This window comes from Aphanomyces invadans (genome assembly GCF_000520115.1).
Source record: "Aphanomyces invadans strain NJM9701 unplaced genomic scaffold supercont1.325, whole genome shotgun sequence".
Lineage (NCBI taxonomy): Eukaryota > Oomycota > Saprolegniomycetes > Saprolegniales > Verrucalvaceae > Aphanomyces > Aphanomyces invadans.
In genome coordinates, this window is record NW_008580470.1 from 1 (window position 1) to 692 (window position 692).

General features: G+C 54.0%; 1 protein-coding gene across 1 annotated transcript; it reads left to right on the forward strand.

Moving 5' to 3' along the window:
• Positions 1-15: 15 nt before the first annotated feature.
• Positions 16-453, forward strand: H310_15305 (hypothetical protein; the record flags this gene model as incomplete). Its single annotated transcript, XM_008883290.1, has 2 exons — positions 16-85; positions 134-453. 2 exons carry the CDS (start codon positions 16-18, stop codon positions 451-453), a joined length of 390 nt encoding a protein of 129 aa, XP_008881512.1.
• Positions 454-692: the final 239 nt, after the last annotated feature.

Below are 692 nucleotides of genomic sequence, written 5' to 3' on the forward strand. Positions count from 1 at the left end.
CGTGTCATCTTTACGATGGACACGACCAACGTGGTCGCTGGCTCTGGCACGGTGCTGCAAGTTGGCATCTGCTCTTCTGTCAACGGTAAACTGCTTGGAGCATCGCAATGGGGGTCTCATGGTGGACTTGTAGGTGCGCCGAACTGCACCAAATCCGACCTTCTTGACACTGTCCCCATTGACAAGATCCAATCGATAGCTCCATTGGAATGGTCCCCTTCGTCACCGATTGTCCTGGATCCGGCGACCCTTTACTGGGTTGCCGTCTCCTCCAACGCGGACGAGCGCTCAAATGCACCACTGTGGTGGTTCGGTGACAATACGTATAACAACGACAACGACCCAAAGAAAGACGTCGTGTACGCGACCACCGACTTCCCAAATGGCCCTTGGTTTCCCAATTCTGACGATGAAGACCGCCGCGTGTTCGCGATGCAAGTACTTGGCAAATAAGAAATTTCCATTTCTTGTTCATGTTGGTCGTGTGAACGACATCACCGTCCCGTCAGCGAGGGGTGTCCAGTGACCGTCAAACTGGTTGTCGAACGACGAAGTGGTCGGCGAGTTTGACAGTTGACGACAAGAGAGGTCCATCCAAACGCATCTGGAATCGAAGAACCCGCCTGCATGCATAATCCATGCAAGTCCTGCACACAAAGATGCGTCGTGCTGGCGTCTCAGAGGGGGCGACG